At 39.1% G+C, this 19081-nt stretch overlaps 2 protein-coding genes across 2 annotated transcripts in view; both read left to right on the forward strand.

The window, feature by feature from the left end:
- LOC113050124 (protein phosphatase 1 regulatory inhibitor subunit 16B-like) overlaps positions 1-3227 on the forward strand; it is a 29788-nt gene extending 26561 nt beyond the window's left edge. The window contains exons 9-11 of the mRNA XM_026212823.1: positions 172-301; positions 782-920; positions 1784-3227. Of these exons, the coding sequence (XP_026068608.1) occupies positions 172-301; positions 782-920; positions 1784-2182 (668 nt within the window). The 3' untranslated portion in view covers positions 2183-3227. The remainder of the gene's footprint in view (positions 1-171; positions 302-781; positions 921-1783) is intronic.
- A 2862-nt stretch (positions 3228-6089) lies between these two features.
- LOC113050126 (protein FAM210A-like) lies at positions 6090-10882 on the forward strand. Its single transcript, XM_026212824.1, has 3 exons — positions 6090-6640; positions 9320-9486; positions 10226-10882. Exons 1-3 carry the CDS (start codon positions 6254-6256, stop codon positions 10440-10442), a joined length of 771 nt encoding a protein of 256 aa, XP_026068609.1. The 5' UTR covers positions 6090-6253; the 3' UTR covers positions 10443-10882.
- The last annotated feature ends 8199 nt before the right edge of the window (positions 10883-19081 follow it).

A 19081-nucleotide genomic window follows, 5' to 3' on the forward strand; every position in this document is an offset into this window, starting at 1 on the left:
TCCACAAACACCTGAGACCTGCTCCTCACACACACCAGACCGGCCTGACAGTATCCCATGATTCATAGCACCCAATCCTTTCTTTTAATAGGACAGATTCATTAATAAATCTCAGTAAACGGGTATTCATCGTGTGTGTGTGTGTGTGTGTGTGTGTGTGTGTGTGTTCAGATCTGTGTGAGGATGAGGAGTTCAGGAATCATCTGCTGGAGTTGAAGCACAAACACGACATCATCATGAAATCCCAGCTGAAGCACAAGACATCACTGTGTCGCCGGACCAGCAGCACGGGCAGCCGCGGGTACAACACACACACACACACAGATACACACACACACACACACATACACACAAACACAGATACACACACACACACACACACACACATACAAAAATATATATATTAAAATATATATATATATATATATATGCTGACACCTGCTGGCCACTGATGGTCACTGCACAGGCTCATGTTTCCTCAGTTAACTGCTGACATTGCATAGACTCTTATTTTCTTCATATACAGCTGTAGTCATAAATGCTATAGTGTTACAATGACCTTAGCAGAACACAGAAGGTTTAACACACATGCTGACAGCTGCTGGCCATTCTCACACACACACACACACACACACACATGTGCCTCCTGCTGGAGCTTCACAAACACATTTCCATTGAACGAAATCATTCAGTTTCTAAAGCAGATTTAAACTGGTCAGGGTTCTTCTTCTGTGGTGATAACGTCACTCTCTTTGTTCTCACGCTTCGGCTGCTTGTGCAGGAAAGTGGTGCGCAGGGCGAGTCTGTCCAACAGACACAACCTCTGCAGGAAGGAGTATCAGACCGAAGCCATCGTGTGGAGAGGAGGACGAGAGGAAGAGGAGCGAGAGCGAGAGTCTGAGCAGGAGAACAGCCGCTCGGTGAGAAAAACACTCACTGCATACTAGAGCTCATCACTTTAGACGGGCACTTTAGTTGTTATTATTATTATTATTAGCAACAGTAATATTTTTTTGTTATAATTTCATTCTTTTTTTTTTCTTAAAACATGCAACATTAAATATATTGTTATTAAATATTAAAACAGTATTTGAATTTTGAAATGCTAGCATTTTAATAAATTATTTTTGTTGAATTTCTTTTTTAATTACTTTTTTCTTTTTCTGTCGCACAACCTATTATTTCTGCCCATTAACCCCTTGTATTCTTTCAATCACAGGTGTTTTTAAAACCAGTCAACTGCAATTTTATATCATTGTCATAATTCTACTTCTATCATTAATTGTTATAATAATATTTGTTTTTAAATATAAGCATTTTAGCAACAGTACTCTTTTTTCTGTTCTTTAAAAAAATGTTTACAATTTTTATTTTTTTTGTTATTAATAATTTTACAACCTGAATTTTCTATTACTGAAAATTACAAATCTTTTTCTTTTAATGTCGCATTTTACTACAGTGCAGTTTACTGTAGCTTTTAACATGCTCTTCATTCTGAGTCTGAGAGGTTTCACGTATTTCATAATCTATATGTTCTGCACATTACATTAAAGTTAAATCTGTCATTATTTCCTCGTCCTTGTGTCTTTCCAAAACCACAAGACTCATCAAGTGACCATATATTATAAAAAAATCGAACAAGTTTCTGTCCTGAAGTCCAAGTTAACACAACTTTAAAGACCCAAAAGATCCCGAATCCCTCAAGCATTTAAATCCAATCTAGACATTAGACAGGAAGTCCTGCTGTTTCTTCAGCTGTGATGTTTTGACTTCCTGTTTGCAGACGCAGCCCGACGGCGCTCCGAGAGCAGCTGGGATCCTCAAGGAAGGCGTTCGACAGAACGGCTGCATCTCCAGCACTCCAGCGACTAACGGTGACCCCGTGACCCCTGACCCCACGCCCTCCGCCGAGCAGACCAAGCCCAAAGAGCATGTGCAGACGCTGTCCGAACTCAAGAAGCAGCGCTCCGCCGCCAAACTCCTCGTCCAGCCCGTCCTCAACGGACACCTGGGAAACGGCTCGACCAATCCCAGTCCAGAAGATCCACACATGCCTCAGGTCTCGTCCAATGGCAGCACAGTCTACTTCACGCCGGCCAGCGGAGACCCGCCCCTTCTGAGGTTCAGGCAGCCAATAGAAGACGAGGATCCCAAGAGTGACAGCTGCTGCTGCATCTCATAGATCTAGCTCACACACACACACACACACACACGTATATATCCCACAAAAGGATCCTGTTTATCACCCGCTTTTATTTCTCATTCCGAGTCTGGAAGTCTCTCTGAAGCCTGTGCAGGAACAGGAAATGACCTCATTCAGGCTAACAGCTGCAGCTGTGTAATGTGTGATTGTGCTGCAGCTCTCCTGTACAGTATTTATTTGTATATGTGCATAGAGCCACTCTTAATTCTGTAAGATTATTTATTGTATTCCAGAGCGATGCAGAGACGGACGGAGCACAGACGAGTCAGTATTTTTCTATGATAGTGTTATTATAATGAGCAGATGAAGTATATGAATGCACACTCAAATCACAAGAAGAAGTAGCCTTTGATATGTTTTGCATCGTCACGATATTTTCACAACACACTTGCTGCAGAAAAAAGACTGTTAATGTAATTTAATGCAGCATCACAATAAATACTAACATTATGCATAAATGCATTTAAATCAAATTAAACATAGTGTTATTTTTTTTCTATATGACACTTTTAGTGAGATTTAGTGAAACGGTTACTGTTATGAAAAAAGAGCTTGTGAAATATGACCCAGATGTGTTTATATGAAGAAAGTGTTCGTGATTCTCCCAATGAAGGGTTAATTTATTTTATTCGATCCGCTCGATCGTGACACTCTGCTCTTTCGGGTGCCAAAGTCTTCCAGAGTGATGGACGTCAGAAACAGCCAATCAGGTTCCAGTGCCAGTCCCGTAGCCCCGCCCACTCCTCAGCGCTCATGCGTCAGAGCCGGGAAAGAATGTAAATAATGCTTGGAATGCATTTCCTTCAAACACGAGCTGATGTTCAGGAAGGAAAGTATTCTGTAGCCTGTGATGGTGAATCTGGAATAGAAATATGAGTAGAGTTCACACGTGAGGAGTTGAGCTTCCGTTTCTACTGAGGTGCACGAAGGGAAAAGAGCATCACAACTACTGATCTGATCATTACTGGAATCTACTGATCACTGTATTAACATATTTTCAATAAAGTGTATATTTTGGTCAGTTTGTAAAGGGTTTGTGTCGTCAGTGCTGAGTGAGATGTTTAAGGAAGTGATGATTGCGTCATCGGTGTGTTTAGAACCACAGTGAGTCAGCAGTTCACCACCAATGAGGAAGAAAGCCTGCACACACGTGCTCACTGTAAATATTGATTCAGTCGGTCTACATCAGCTTTATTCCTGCACTGGGATTCTGGATTTAAATTCGACATTTGTTTGATATTTAATACAAATTTTAGACTTATATTAAGACGCTTTACAAAACAAAACAAAACTGTATTTGCATGCAGTATATTAATTATCAAGAAAAAATGGAAAATATGTTTAATGTTTGAAATATGATGTTGATTTGATAAAATAAAAATACAGAAAAATTTTCAAATAGTATTCTGATTTCAAACAGCTGTTTACTCTGTGAATATATGTTCAAATTAAATTTATTTATTTGATCAAAGCTGCATTAACTCCAGTCTTCCGTGTATTTTTTAGATATTTTTGTGGAAACCGTGATGCAATTATTTTTCAGGATTCACAGATAAATACAAAGTTCAAAGGAACAGCATTTATTTGAAAAAGAAGTCTTCTGTAACATTATAATGCACCGTTCAAAAGCCTTGGGACTTCGAGACGTTTTCATTTTATTGAAATTAATACTTTTATTCAGCAAGTGTGTGTTTAAATTGATGAAAAGTGATAGTAAAGAAGAAATGTGGTTGGGAAAGATCTGGTAATATTCTGGATTGGTCTCTGGGTGTGTTTCTGCGACTGCAGGTCAATCTTAGGTTCAAACTCTCAGTAAATGACCTTTCTAACGCTCCTCTATCTCAGGAAACCGCTCTGAGTCCAGGGTTTGAACGTTGCATCAGTGATTCTTGTCTTTTGTTGAACCTCAATGGTGGAATAATCTTCTGAACTCCACCCGAGCAGACGAGTCCCTCACAATGTTTTCAAGAAACTCCTAAAACGTTCAGATCCATTCATGCATCGAGCCTGAGCTCTTCTTTAGTCTGTGGATAAAAGCTGCTAGATCCATGTAAACAGCTTCTACACAATCTTCACACGCTAACATATCAACTAATGCTTCAACGTGAATGTTTGACATGGTTTTGAATAAACCAAATCAAACAGATTGTTGAAGTATTAGTTATGTATCTTATTGAAAGGAACTAACTATAAATGTTGAATGATTGTGGTTTAGTGGGTTTTAATTGCTCAACAAGTGTTAGATTTCAGATCTTTTTGTTTGCACAACAGAGTTTCATGCTCAAGCTTGTGCAAGACATCCGTAACAATACAGGAAGGATTGGAGCTTATTGCTTTTATTAAAGATGCATTATTATCTGTCAGCAGCGATCCATCAAACACGTTTAATGCAGATCATTTTGTGGCTGGATCAAGCCTTCAGTGATTCTGAGAATCTAACACTGATCCTCCTGACACCAAAAATACCATTTATAATGAAACAATTAAAATATTCCAAATAAATGCTGTTCTTTTGAACTTTCTGTTCATCTGTGAATCCTGAAAAATAAAATGCATCACCGTTTTCACAAAAATATTATAGTTTTTAACATAGTCAGAAATTATTCTTGAGCAGTAAATCATCATATCAGAATGATTTCTGAAGATCATGTGACACTGAAGACTGGAGGAATGATGCTGAAAACTTAGCAATAAATTTCACTTTAACATACATTTACAGAGAAAATAGCTGTTTTGCATTATAATAATATATTTTGATTAAATGAATGCATCCTTGGTAAGCAAAATAGATCGTATAAAACATTTTATAAAATATTACCGACACCAAACTTTTGCAGAGTAGTGTATTAAACTGACAGATAATGAAGAATAATAATCTAATAATGGTAATAACTATTCTTATACCTTTATAAAATCAGGCAGGTCATTGAAAAACAAGATTTTTAGAGAGTATTCTCTACTTTAGAAGGAAGGAATTAAATTCAAACACATCCAGACACATGATGATGATTTAAAACCTCTCCATTTGGATCAGGAGAAAACGTCAAAATATTTCAGAGTGAGACATGCTCATGTGTGTATTAATGTACTGATCACTCTCCAGTTCCTGTTCTGGGCGGATGTGACGTAATCCAGCAATCACTGTTAGTGATAGACTCTGTAATTGGCTCGTGCAGTGGATCAGAGGTCACCATCAGTGCTTCAGTCTGCTGGATCTGATCTGATCTGATCTGGTGTGTGTGTGTGTATCTTCACTGAGAGTCAGAGGGGGGGCTTCAGTCAGCGAGTGAAATGTCAAGAGATGTGCAAACCGTTTTAAACGAGGGAGCAAAGTTTCACCACATCCTGTGGACAATGAGTTACAACCAGCTCTGACGCACGAGACAGGGGCTCTGCTCGCCGCAGCTCCAAAACACACGAACATCACCGACACATCTGCAGTACTACAAGACGTTTCCTATCGGATGTCAACCAGACGTTTAGAATATCTCTTTAAGATGGTTATGATTTGCAATGCAATGCATGTAAAACTGACCCCCCAGAGATGTCTGCTAATGTACAAACATCTGAGAAACGTCTGTAAGATGTCAGTTTTACATGCATTCTAAATCATAAACATCTGAAAGACATATTATACACGTCTGCTTGGGATCGTCCTATAGACGCATTGCACGTGAGCGAGCACGTCCTGCAGATGTAAATGAGACGTCCAACAGATGTCTCCGTGATGTACGTGTACTGTTGATGTTGGCCCTGAGCTCACATCGACCTCACGCGTGTTGTATTTCATTCCCGGGCAGTCTGCCTGATGTACGATTAACGTGTCAAGACAGGGATTGTTTTATAACCGGGTCTCGATGCTCAGATTACCGGAGAGCTCTTGTACTGCACCTGCTGATGCTCTCAGCTCATGCAGCTCTTCTTGAGTTCATCTTTTATTTATAGTTTGGACGGAGGCGTGTCTTCACTGATCACCGATCAACTGAGGCGGGACCGTCACACGCTCGCGCTCGTATCATATTAAGCGTTATTCCCGTGCATGTCGGAGCGATGTTTCACTGTCGGAGGAACGTTTCTGGAGCGGCTTTACTGCCGCGCGTTCTGTACGCGAGCCGCGCATTGCATAACCACCGCGCGACGTGCTGCTCTCGCGTCTACCGGAGATTAACGGCGACGCACGCTGTTGTATCCCGTTCACGCGAGACTCTGCCGCCGGACCTCGCTGCACGCGCGCCGATGGCGGTGTTTGCTTTGAACGCTGCCGCGCCGCGCCGCGAATACAGCGACGCGAGGACCGGACATCGAAGCGTCCCCGGACTCGGTGAACTGGAGTCGTTCCCACCCGCTCGTTCTCCAGCTCCGGTCGCGATCCAGACGAGACGATCCTCCACGACTCCCGAGAAAACGCAAGAAGAACGCGCCGCTAACCCTCAAACGGTACGTCAACAGTTCTGATCAAACTTTTGCATTTGAATGTTGTTCATCTGTCGTTTATCGGTGTCCACAGTCGCGTGTGGTGTGCGGAACGCTCGCTCTTTGTTCGCTCTGAGCGCGTGAAGCATGAACGTGCTGCAGGAGTTGATATCGCGTCATCGGGTTTGATGTTAAAGTTACATTGTTGTCATTTCACTTCCTCTGTCTGGACGCAGAACTCGCGCTCGCGGTTACGCACGCTCTGTTTACACTGACGCTCTCGTGCGTGCTCGTTTACTATGGTGCAGAATCGAACAGCTGTGGTGTTTTATAAGAGTTATCAGACGTGTTTGCATCGGCTGTTTGTCTAGTTGCACTTCAACAGCTGATGTAGTAGTAGCCTAGTTAGTCATCTTTCACTTTCACCGCTGTCAGACTGATGACGCTGCGCTTCTGCGCGCGCGTGCGTGCGTGTGTGCGTGGGTTGGTTTAATAACACTAGTCTTTGGTGAGGGTTGACTGCTGCTTGTTTGCTCAGGTTTTGTTGGGTTAGTCAGTGCTTGTTTCCCGGTCAAGGTTCACACGCGACCTCCACATGTCATCTGCTTATCTTTCTTTGACCTTCACTTTATAAATTTGATTTAATTTTATAAATAAATTTTAAGTGTACTGTTTATTGCACGCACAAATCTTGCAAACTTCATATAAAAGATTCTGCCTGACTGCAGACTGATTTCCTGAAGTTAGTGTGGCTCGAAAAGAGTGTAAAAAAAAAAAGGTGTCCTTTTAAAGCCAGAACAGGCGATTAAAGTCGATACCGATACTTCTATAATCCGATAATTTTAATAAATTATTACAGGTGTAAAACGGGCAATAATACTCACTTAACGTTATATATGAAACACTTTTTAACATTCAATATGCTTTATGTGCAACATATTATTATTATTATTATTATTATTATTATTATTATATTTTTGTTTACACTTTTTTTATGTTTACTGTAGTGGTAACCTTGGAAATCTAAATCTAAATCTAAAACCGTGGCTCATTTTCATCAGGGACTGCCAGTGAAAAGACCTTTTACCTTTTTATTCTGACAGTGTATCTTACAAAAATGCAACACAGACTAAATTAACTGGTTTATTCGATAACAAACACCACCCAATCAACCAAAATGCACTCATTTATACCAACAAAACTACATCTGTTAAAGCAGGCTCTTTAATGTAACCAGGTTACTTTTGTAAAGCATCATTAATTTGTATGAATTTTGAGTAGCCAGACTTTACCACATAGACAACGAATGTTTAATCACGTAATATCGTATCATCATTAAAGTGCTAGTTTTAAATGTGTGTTGCATTATGCGTATTACAGATGATGAAATATTTAGAGTATAAACATTACAACATGAGATTGCTCAGCTGTATTTTATCTTTGAGGAATATGTGTGAAGCAAGGACAGAAGAGGCGTGGTTGTTTAAAAATATCTTTAAGGAAATAAACTAGAATGACTTGACTATAATTCATATCTTAGCCTGATGTGTTAGAAATGTGAGTGAGTTTGTGATTGCAGAATATTAATAAAAACGTAACCTTTTTGTTTATTTATTTTTATGGGGTGCCAGCTTCATGGGGGTTTAATCGCATCAGTGTGGAGAAACAAACATTCCTGAACAAGTCTCTAGCTGTTCGTTCGGTTTAATTTTCCGCTTTAAAGAACTCTATTGGCCTGATTGTGTTCACATATAATACTGCCAAAGCTCTATACACATATTACAACAAGGTTTTTTGTGTGTGTGTGTTTTTTGAGGCTTTTTATGAAGGAAAAATCCATTCATAGTGTTGTTATTATGACATATCTTCAGTTAAAATATGGCTAATTAAATATGTAAATATTCATATCCCTCTATATAAGCCATAAAATAAATTTCCCCTTCAGATGAATCTCATTTTACTGGAAATTCTGCTTTGTCTGGCTTCATTAATTCAGTCAATACAATTTAAAAATATAGTTAATTTAGTATTTTACATACATTTTTATACAAACTCACTTATGCAAACTCACTCACTCACACTCATACACACTCTCACACACATACTCTCTCTCACACACACACACGCTCACTCGCAAACTCACTTAACCACACACACACACACACACACACACACTTTTTCTCTGCAGCAATTGTGTAGATTGTGATGTTGTGCGTCTCAAACACTCTTTATCTCACACACAATTGTTGCATTGTGTGAGATAATGCACCCCCCCCCCCCACACACACACACACGTCTCTATGGCAATGAAAGGCTGTGTTTGTGTTGTTGCGGGTTGAATTAGGTCATGTTTGTGGCTCATAAGTTAACAGCATCCACACTGACACACAAACACACAGATCCGTCAAAAACAGACAGTTTTCTTCTGTTTCTCAAGTGTTTGGATTCTGCTCAAAGTTATTTCACAGAGAGCTGAATCTACTTCTGCTGGAGGTTTCGAACGTTTATTTCTGATTCCTCAGCACAACTGCAGTAATTGGCTCCTGAAGCAGGCACTCACAAGATTCTGCGTTCTGATTGGTTGTGGTCTGTCAGGCCCCTCCCACCGAGGCCTTTTCAGGACGTCCTGGACTCCCCGAGAGTTTTAATCACGTCGAATCGTTCGTCTGATTGCTGATGGTTCCCGTGTGTGTGTCTCTGCAGGATCAGGTGTCGTCTGTGTCCGGCGCTGAAGGTCAGAGGTCAGATCAGAAGCCCAGTAAGACGCAGCAGCTCAGGAAGGTGTTTAAGGAGTACGGCTCCGTCGGCATTTCCTTCCACATCGGAATCTCGCTCATTTCTCTGGGAATGTTCTACCTCGCTGTGTCCAGGTCAGACTCAGGGAACTGATTTCACCCAACTACAGGCAAATCCTTAAAATCACATATATTTCAATACTATTGTAGTTTTTATTAATATTTTTCTGTTTTATTTTAATTTGAAAATTCTAAATAGATTTATTTATATATATATATATATATATATATATATATATACACACATACACACATGCATACTTTAAAAAAATGATTTAATATATTTTATATCTATCTATATAAGTTTATTTCAGTTTTGGTTTCAGTTATTTTAGGATATCATGTTAAACTAAATTTAAAAAAAAATGTTAGCAACCATCAATTTTCAAATAAACTGATTATTGGAGTACGTTTTCCAAGAAAATACTATTTCAATATTTCTACTTCCAAATGAATGTTTAATTAACATCTTAATATAATAGACTGACATCACCGTTTGATATTTTATAATGCACTACATTTAATTATTGCACACTTGCATCACTTTTATTCAGTGCAGATTTGACCTTAACTTTTATCATTGGACATTATTAGTGGTTTTTAATTTTTTCGAGTGTTTGCATATATTTCATATATTTTTCAGTGTTTATAAATTTTTTAATCCGTGATCTCAGGTGTTTCACAGGTCACACAAATCACTAATGCACTGCCTGCTGTGGTTCATTGCATTGACATTCTTCAGCTGAAGTGGTTTATTTGTTGACTCCACTTGTTTCCGCTCTGATGTGTGTGTGTGTGTGTGTGTGTGTTCCAGCGGGCTGGACGTGACGGCTCTGCTGTGTAAGCTGGGCTTCAGTGAGTCTGTGGTTCAGTCGCGGCTGGCTGCTGGCACCAGTACGTTTGTGTTAGCGTACGCCGTGCACAAGCTCTTCGCTCCGCTGCGGATCAGCATCACGCTGGTGTGTGTTCCTCTGATCGTCAGACACCTCCGGAGGACGGGACTCTTCAGAGCCGGTCCAAACCGTCCATAAGCTGGTCTGTCCGCTCCACTCGTGACACTAACTCCTCCAGAGCGGACAGAAATCAGTGTGCACGCCGTGTGGATATTAACACGCGTGTGATGAATCCAGTGCCTCTTTCTGATCAGGACTTCATGAATGTTCTTTAGTTTAAGCTCTGCAGTCCTTGTGAAGTCTGTCGACATTTTTTCATTTTAGCAGCTGTGATTTATACATTTTTTTTCTGTAAATGAAAGAGTTAATGAAGGACTGTGATGCTTTGTTTTATAGTTTGAGACGGTTGAATTAATTTTGTTCACACTAATGTGAATCGCCTCTTTCAAACAGGATTTTAAAGCAGGTTTCAGGACAATTTTGAATTTTGACTGTTAATTATATTGCATATAATTTTATTGGAAATCTTAATGATGTTATATTTGGCTGTTTAATTATATAATAAAATATTTGCTCTATAAGGTCTGTTTTTTTATTTTTTATTACATGTTTATGATGATCTCTAGGCACACAAAGCCTCATATTTAATAACAAACCGTATACACCATAATACACTTTTTATGCAATTTAGATGATTTATGTAGAGAAATACATTTTATATAATCTCAGAAATTAGATTTTTCCTGTTTAATAATTCATTCTCCACATGCTGTAGATGTTTGTTTTTCCAGAAATGAAGAAAAAAGTGACAAAGATGTGAAGCAATATTATTTATAAAACCTTCAACCTTTTTAATACACGTTTTGCACATTTATAACTTAAGACAGGGAACAAATCATTTCACAAGGGACTTATTCCTTCAAATTAGATTAAATAAAAAAAATCAATATTAATAATAACGATAATATTAAAGTCCAATATCTGAAAGGGAATTGAAACTTTAAGAAAGATGCATCAGGACAGCATTTAAATAGTAACTATTTTGACAGAAGCATAAGTTTTCCTTGAGATGATGTTTGGGAAATAAAGCAGAGCAGAAAAGAATCAGCAGGATCTGTATTTATTCATTATTCTGAATTCTAGAAATGCTTCATATTGTGTTAAAATAGAACTAAAACAAACGTCATGTCCTCAGTCTCTCATGACGTCAGCAGCGCGCTCTAGTGGTCAGACAAGAGATACGTGCAATACTGTGTGGGATAAAAATAATATAAATATGATTTAAATGCTAAAAGGACAGTTCACCCAAAATAAAAACCGTTAACCTGTTATAAAAAAATAAATAAAATTAAATATATTGAGGAGCTTACACATATTTAACCCGTTAATGACCCGCAGTAGCTTCAGTCACCAGTAGGGGTCAATGTTCGATCATCATTATTATTAATCAACGAGTGTGTTTCTCACAGAAAGAGACACTTCATGTTTATGTCAGAGAACATGAACAATATATATTATAGTCACTATACAACTGATTAATGATAACTCATGCTTATCTGTATATTTACAGCATTAATCCTGCATCTCAGATGATTATTTGCACTCTCTATATATATTCATATTCATTAAAGTAATGATAAAATGCTAATTCCTGTATTCTAGTGTGGATGTATTTCAAAAATGTGCAATGGAGCCGTGTGTGTGTGTGTCTGTGTGTTTGAGTTCGTGTGTGTGTTTGAGTAAGTGTGTGTGTGTGTGTGTGTGTGCGTGTCTGTGCCTGTGTGTGCCTGTGTGTGTGTGTGAGGACAGAGGGCCGTCCTGCGAGGCTCATTACGAGCGGTGAGTGTCTGTCCCCTGCATGGCCCTCATGGCTATGTACAAATTGGTGACAGTGATCGGCCGGTGCAGCGCTGTCAGAAAGTGCTTTCAAACCCTGCAGACGCCAGCGAGGCTCCTGGGAGCCCGAATGTGCCGATACGGAGAGTTTCATATGGCAGGAAAACAGCAGAATCTCCTGCAGACGGTCAGCGTGTCGCCCGATCACTGAAGAAGCAGGAGATATCTACCTGAGATCTGAACACTGAGAGAGCGGCGTGAGCTTATTTCAGTCAGTGGACAACATCATCATCATCCAAAGAGATTGAGAATAAAACCACAAGATGCCACGCAGCCCAGGTCTTCAGTGTTCTTCTTATGTTTACTTTTTCACATGACTGCTCCAGATCTTCATGATTTACTGGAAAATTATTATTAACCCTTTTTTTCCAGACAACCTTTTACCTAATTTGGTGTTTCTAGACACGAGGACACACGATCAATCAGCAAACCTGTGCTAATGGAAAGAAAACACACTGATGGAAAGATGGAATTTAATATTTGGTGACAATATAACATAAGAGAAAAGCAATAAAAAAAAAAAACATAAATAACAGAAACACCACAAGTGCAACAAGATCCTGAAAAATACTCAATAATACTCACTTGTTTAACCCTGTGTGAGCAAAGTCAGTGTACGTTTGACTGATAACAAATAGTTTTTACTCAAAATTTCTATTCATTTTCTATATATTTTATAAAAGGAAATAGTAATTAATGCAAAAATTAAAACAAAAAAAACTAAAATAAATACATCTTTCATCGTTCAAAAAAAGTCATCTTTATTGAAGCCTGAACGTTGCTGCTTCATAAAGACTCATAACTTCATCGTCGTTATATTTGATATTAAATATCACAGCAAGGATCATCTGTGTTTCAAACACTAAACAATAATAATAAATGACACTTTCTGTGACACTTGAATCTAATTCAGACATTTTTACCTTGATTGTAGGAGGTTAAACATTATTCTCTTGATAGTCTTAATTAAAAAAACTTATGACACACACAATCAAACACACTCACACACACACACACACACACACACGTTTGTTTCTGTGTAAAGTGTGTTCATCCCATAGGTGTAATGGTTTTTATTCTGTAGAAACTGTATATTCTATGTCCCTTCACCAACCCTACACCTAACCCTAACCCTCACAGGAAACTTTGTGCATTTTTACTTTCTCAAAAAAACTCATTCTGTATGATTTATAAGTGTTTTGAAAAATGGGGACATGGGTTATGTCCTCATAAGTCACCCTCTCCTTGTAATACCTGTGTCATACCCATGACATTATACAGAGTTGTGTCCTGATATGATACAAAAACAAGAGCACACACACACACACACACACACACACACACACACTAACTTAAACACACACAAACACATAAACACAAACAAAAACTCAAACACACACAAACACATAAACACACACACACACACACACACTAACTTAAATAAACACACACACACACACGCATGAACGCACGCACACACACACTCACACAAAACACAAACTCAGTCACACACACACACACACAGCTGATATGAAATGTGCCCCTCTCACAGGACGAGTTCTTTATTTTCCTGGATGTGTTTCTGTGCTGGTTTGACTGTGAATACTGAATCAGGTCATTATGGGAAGTTTTCGGCGCTGGAGAAGCGAGGTGTTCCAGTGCAGAGGCAGAAGAAAGCTGTGTTTCCTGACAGCTCCAGGATTGTGTGTTTCTGCCTTTAACTCACCGACGCTCGACTCGTCTCGGGCTCTGTTTCATTCCTCAATCAGCTCCACACACAACAGAGAGCAGACTGAGAACAACCCTACAGTCCAACAACACACACTCTCAAAATACAGTAACATCACTACTGAACTCACTTATTAATAATGAATCATTTTTAATGTTTATTACTATGAATGTGATAACAAAATATGTTGTAAAAAATTATATATATATATATATATATATACTGGTTAAAATATTTATAAATATATGATAAATACATCTATGGCAAAAAATAAAAAATAAAAATTATATATATTTTTTAAATATAAAAAAGAAGAAAAAAATTATCTTGATGATAATATAGTTTGTTTATTATATTTATATTTCTGAAGGATCATGTGAAACTGAAGGCTGGAGTAATGAAGCTGCAAATTCAGCTTTGATCACAAGAATAAATTGCAGTTTACAGTATATTCACATATAAAGCAGTTATTTTAAATTCTAATAATATTTCACAATTTTTACTGTTTTTACTGTATTGTTGACAAATTAAATGCAGCCTTGGTGAGCAAAAGTCTGGAGAATATTTGTAGCATCAGCCAACAATACATTGTATGTGTCAAAATTATAGATTGTTCTTTTATGCCAAAAATCATTAGGATATTAAGTAGAGATCATGTTCCGTGAAGATGTTTAGTAAATTTCCTACCCTAAATATATCACAAAAAAAAATTTGATTAGTAATATGCATTGCTAAGAACTTCATCTGAACAACTTTAAAGACGATTTTCTCAATATTTAGATTTTTTTACTCCCTCAGATTCCAGATTTTCTAATAGTTGTATCTCAGACAGATATTGTACAATCCTAACAAACCACACATCAATGGAAAGTGCATTTATTCATCTTTCATATGATGCATAAATCTCAATTTCGAAAAATGTACCATTATGACTGGTTTTGTGCTCCAGGGTCACGTATAGCCTGTAATAAATATCGCTTCATATGAATGTACTGTATACATGCAGACAAAGTTGAAAAGATTTATAGCGCTCGTCTGTAGGTGGCGCTCACGAGCCTCAGATCCTCATCTGTCCAGATGCCACCACACGCAGGCCTCAAAGCGCCTGGAACACAAACAGACACACAATTTCTTTCAATTAGCACGAGTCGGGCAGCTCAATAAATTTGAGTTTGTCGTGAGAGACGCGAGGGCGCTGTACTTCGACTCGCTCGTAATGAAGAGTAATGTGAGCGCGAGCTGCTAACCAGACGCTCACAGATGACCCTCAAACACACACACACACACACACACACACACCAGCGGTTTAACAGTCCAAGTCCCACGCCGAGAACAGAATAAAGCAGATGAAATAAGAGCATCTCAACCACAGAAGGACAGCCTTCAGCTTTCTCCATAATGACGGAAGATATCGAGCGCTTCTCCTCAAATGAAAGACATCTGTCACGGACCGAGGGTCTTTCCTTTCCAAAGCAGCCTAATGTCAATAATATTAACTTCTTCAGCACATAATAAACCTGAGAAAATCAGCCCACACACGTGCACTGATATTTCACTTCTGCGAGGAATCGATTTTGCAATATGGGGGTCTATCAGAGAAAAATACAGAGTGTGAATCTCTGCAGACGATGCTGTTGTTTGAGGACCAAAGAAATAGGGTTAACTGAAGAAAAGCTTTGGTTTGAAAACTGAGATGCCCTCAAAACCTCTGACCAGAAGAAGTGAGGCAGGAGAGCGATGGTTTCTCTCAGTATAGATGACGCTCGGCCTCTTTTCCACTGAAACGGTGCCAAGGCTCAACCGGAGGATCGGTGAAACCCTCTCAGATCAGACCCATGTTTCCACCGACTGATGTCACACACAGACACACACACACACATCACATGTTAGCATACAAAAGCAAACAGAAGTGATCTTAAAATCAAACTGTGATATACTATATACATGTATATTGTGCTGAGAATTTTTTTTTTTTTTTTTTTTTTTTAGGATGGCAGAAACTTTCTTGTTATATATTAATTTAATTTTATTTTATTACATTATGTTTTATTTTCTTTAATTTTAATATTAATAAAGTACTAAGTGTATTATTAATAATTTATAATATATATATATATATATATATACATTATTATAATAATAATTTATATAAAAATATGATAGGTTAATATTTATTTTTATTTGATTTATTCGCATATATTTGTATAGTACAGGCTGAAAAGGAAGCAATGTGGTAGAGAGAGGTACTGTGATGGTTTGCTGTATATTGTTATTGTATTTATCTGTGTTTCTGCATCAGGACAGACCTGAGAATTTTGAAGAGCTTCATAAAACTATGAGAGGAAAACAGAAGATAGGAGCACAGAAATATTAGTAATTGTTCGTCTGATTGTGCTGTTGGCTGCAGGCTGTTATTTGGCGTCAGTGAGGCCCGACACGACTGAAGCCACAGACACACCATCACTCAGAGAGAGAGAGAGAGAGAGAGAGACCAGAAGAGACGAATAATTCAGTTTGTAATGACTTCTCTGCACAACACCTTCATGTAATTCCATTATGGATTTTGCCATAAAGTGATAAATTCATTATTCGGGTGGACAGTAAAAAGCAGCAATAACATCCTCTAATATGCACATTATTCACGGCGTTACTCCGAGAGCTGAATTCTCTCGCTCTCCTCTTTCATTTATGAAGCTCTTTCTCGGGGTGTGATGGGAACGGGATGCATTGTTCTAAAAACTGAATTACCAACGGCGTCCTGTCACTTTAGCACCATGGCTAATGTAGACTCACGGCGTGGAGGCTTTTTTGCCAACATCAATTTAAAAGGCTTTTTTTTCTTCCTGAAACACATTGGCTCAGTTTTATGACACTGACACACGTGTGAAAACCAAGCAATCGCTGTAGGATCATGTGCAACAGCCTCAGGAGTCTGGAACCAGCTTTACAAAACTTCCAACTCTGAATCTGGCCGAGAACAGGGGAAATTCACTGGGCAAATGATTTATTTTACAGCAAATTCTTCTGTATTAAATACTGAATATCATTATATTATAATCAGGTATTTTTAAACATTTTCTGAAAAAAATTAAGGAGTGTGCAAAACTCTTTGCGAGAAATGTGGCTGTTGTGGTGTTTATATGTGGTTTTTAGGGGTTTTCTGCGTGGTTGTCAAGGTGTTGCTATGCTGTTTTCAAGTTGTTGCTATGCAGCAATCGAGGTGTAGCTGTGGAGTTGTCAAGGTGTTGCTGTGCTGTTGTCAAGTTGTTGCTATGCATTCATCAAGGTGTTGCTATGCTGTTGTCAAGTTGTTGTTATGCAGCCATCAAGGTGTAGCTGTGTGGTTGTCAAGGTGTTGCTATGCTGTTGTCAAGTTGTTGCTATGCAGCCATCAAGGTGTAAATGTGGGGTTGTCAAGGTGTTGCTGTGCTGTTGTCAAGTTGTTGCTATGCAGCCATCAGGGTGTAGCTGTGTGGTTGTCAAGATGTTGCTATGCTGTTGTCAAGTTGTTGTTATGCAGCCATCAAGGTGTAACTGTGTGGTTGTCAATATGTTGCTATGCTGTTGTCAAGTTGTTGTTATGTATCCATAATGGTGTAGCTGTATGGTTGTCAAGGTGTTGCTGTGCTGTTTTCAAGTTGTTGCTATGCAGCAATCAAGGTGTAACTGTGGGGTTGTCAAGGTGTTGCTGTGCTGTTGTCAAGTTGTTGCTATGCAGCCATCAAGGTGTAGCTGTGTGGTTGTCAAGATGTTGCTGTGCTGTTGTCAAGTTGTTGCTATGCAGCCATCAGGGTGTAGCTGTGTGGTTGTCAAGATGTTGCTATGCTGTTGTCAAGTTGTTGTTATGCAGCCATCAGGGTGTAGCTGTGTGGTTGTCAAGATGTTGCTATGCTGTTGTCAAGTTGTTGCTATGCAGCCATCAGGGTGTAGCTGTGTGGTTGTCAAGATGTTGCTATGCTGTTGTCAAGTTGTTGCTATGCAGCCATCAGGGTGTAGCTGTGTGGTTGTCAAGATGTTGGTATGCTGTTGTCAAGTTGTTGCTATGCAGCCATCAAGGTGTAACTGTGGGGTTGTCAAGGTGTTGCTGTGCTGTTGTCAAGTTGTTGCTATGCAGCCATCAGGGTGTAGCTGTGTGGTTGTCAAGATGTTGCTATGCTGTTGTCAAGTTGTTGTTATGCAGCCATCAAGGTGTAACTGTGCGGTTGTCAATATGTTGCTATGCTGTTGTCAAGTTGTTGTTATGTATCCATAATGGTGTAGCTGTGTGGTTGTCAAGGTGTTGCTGTGCTGTTTTCAAGTTGTTGCTATGCAGCAATCAAGGTGTAACTGTGGGGTTGTCAAGGTGTTGCTGTGCTGTTGTCAAGTTGTTGCTATGCAGCCATCAAGGTGTAGCTGTGTGGTTGTCAAGATGTTGCTGTGCTGTTTTCAAGTTGTTGCTATGCAGCAATCAAGGTGTAGCTGTGTGGTTGTCAAGGTGTTGCTATGCTGTTGTCAAGTTGTTGTTATGCAGCCATCAAGGTGTAGCTGTGTGGTTGTCAAGGTGTTGCTATGCTGTTGTCAAGTTGTTGCTATGCAGCCATCAAGGTGTAGCTGTGTGGTTGTCAAGGTGTTGCTATGCTGTTGTCAAGTTGTTGTTATGCAGCCATCAAGGTGTAGCTGTGTGGTTGTCAAGATGTTGCTATGCTGTTGTCAAGTTGTTGTTATGCAGCCATCAAGGTGTAGCTGTGTGGTTGTTAAAAGGTTCAAACTGATGAACACTGAAGACTTTTAAAGGCTGTGAGGCTGAAGGTGGTTGCAAAGAGTTTTGTTTTGATTGTACAGTGCATCTGCAACAGTCAGTCGTGTCTGAGGTGTGACTCTGTTGAGTGCGGTTGTGTTCCGGTTCAGGACGGTGACTGACTCACACTGATCAGGCTCACAGATGGCTTCAGTTCCTCATGTGAGCGTTCACAGCTGCAGACGAGCCGCCCGCTGCTTCAGATCCCCGTTCCTCCGTCTGTCTCCTCCAGAGCCTGAATCACAAATAATTCATTAACAATTTCATTTTTAAGGAAAACATATTTTTATGCAAATAGTATCAGATGTGGTGTTCTGTCTGATACACACTGGACTCTCAAACTTTCAGAACATCTCGTTTTCTTTGTGCTTACTT

This window comes from Carassius auratus, chromosome 31 (genome assembly GCF_003368295.1).
Source record: "Carassius auratus strain Wakin chromosome 31, ASM336829v1, whole genome shotgun sequence".
NCBI lineage: Eukaryota > Metazoa > Chordata > Actinopteri > Cypriniformes > Cyprinidae > Carassius > Carassius auratus.

What these genes read in the sequence shown, in the direction of transcription:
- LOC113050126 (XM_026212824.1), top strand. Translation starts at nt 6,254, where the DNA reads ATGTTTCACTGTCGGAGGAACGTTTCTGGAGCGGCTTTACTGCCGCGC. An exon ending in GCGCCGCTAACCCTCAAACG is followed by an intron (nt 6,641 to 9,319) that starts GTACGTCAACAG and finishes GTGTCTCTGCAG; the next exon opens with GATCAGGTGTCGTCTGTGTC. An exon ending in TTCTACCTCGCTGTGTCCAG is followed by an intron (nt 9,487 to 10,225) that starts GTCAGACTCAGG and finishes TGTGTGTTCCAG; the next exon opens with CGGGCTGGACGTGACGGCTC.